The 1,224-nt window shown below is 49.3% G+C and overlaps 1 protein-coding gene across 1 annotated transcript in view; it reads right to left on the bottom strand.

Moving 5' to 3' along the window:
* ANO1 (anoctamin 1) overlaps window positions 1-1,224 on the bottom strand; it is a 144,311-nt gene that overhangs the window by 66,761 nt on the left and 76,326 nt on the right. The window contains 1 exon segment of the mRNA XM_012557644.1: window positions 24-65. Within this exon segment, the coding sequence (XP_012413098.1) occupies window positions 24-65 (42 nt within the window).

Genomic DNA, 1,224 nt, shown 5'->3' on the forward strand with positions numbered 1-1,224 from the left:
CGCCCCGCCCCTCCCGTACTTACTTTTCTGTCGTTGAACTCCGTGTTTTCACCTTCGTAGTCTCCCTGTTACAAAAGAAAAAAGGGAGCTTCTCATCACCCTATCCAGCTTTGAGTGGCTTTGAACCACCAACCTTCTGGTTAGCAGTCAAGTGCTCAACAGTTTGTGTCACCCAGGGGCTCCCCATAGAGCTTTCACATCCCCAAACCCAAACCTGTTGCCACCCCGTCGATTCTGACTCAAGCGACCCTACAGGACAGAGAACAGCCCCACAGGGTTTCCTAGGGTGTAAATCTTTACGGAAGCAGACTGCGGCCTCTTCCGCTCAAGGAGCGGCTGGTGGGTTTGCACTGCCGACCTTGGTTAGCAGCTGCACACTGTTAACCGCTGCACCACTAAGGCTCCTTCCATAGAGCTTTGGAGAAGCTGAGCTGCGTAACTTCTCAAGACATAAACTCCAGCAACCCTCAGCCACACCAGCTAGAATAGTCAGAACTTCCCAGAGTGCGGGGGTCGGCCGGGTCTGCTCCTCTTTCCAGGAACGGTTCTAACAAAACCAAAACCAAACCAAGCCCATTGCCATTGAGTCGATTCTGACTCACAGCGACCCTACAGGACAGAGTAGAACTGCCCCATAGGGTTTCCTAGGCTGTAAATCCTTATGGAAGCAGACTGCCACAGAGAGGTTGGTGGGTTTGAACCGCCAACCTTTCGGTTAGCAGCCAAGCGCTTTAACCACGGCGCCACCCGTCCTGTTACCGCTGAGTCGATTCTGACTCACAGCAACCCTACAGGACAGAGTAGAACTGCCCCATAGGGTTTCCAAGGAGTGGCTGGTGGATTTGAACTGCAGACCTTTTGGTTACCAGCCGAGCTCTTAACCGCTGCACCACCAGTTTCTGTTTTCTAGTCACAAGTTATATTTTCAGGATGTGGTATATTTTTTCTCACTGCAGTCATGAGTCATGAATATTAAGAATCCCTTTTAAAAATGGAGTAGAAATTAATTTCTAATTCAGTAAAATGAATAGTTTATTCTAAAACAGAAAGTTGTATGGTCACTGTATGGATGGATGACCTGAGCTCAACACTCCCATTTCACAGATGGAAACAGTAAGGCCCCGAGAAGCAAACTGACTTTACAGCTGAGTTTGGTCAGACCTGGGACTTGGATCCAGGCCTTAAATCCTGGAATGGAGGAAAAGAGGAGGGAAGAGGGAAGAG

This window comes from Trichechus manatus, unplaced genomic scaffold (genome assembly GCF_000243295.1).
Source record: "Trichechus manatus latirostris isolate Lorelei unplaced genomic scaffold, TriManLat1.0 scaffold00113, whole genome shotgun sequence".
Taxonomy (NCBI): domain Eukaryota; kingdom Metazoa; phylum Chordata; class Mammalia; order Sirenia; family Trichechidae; genus Trichechus; species Trichechus manatus.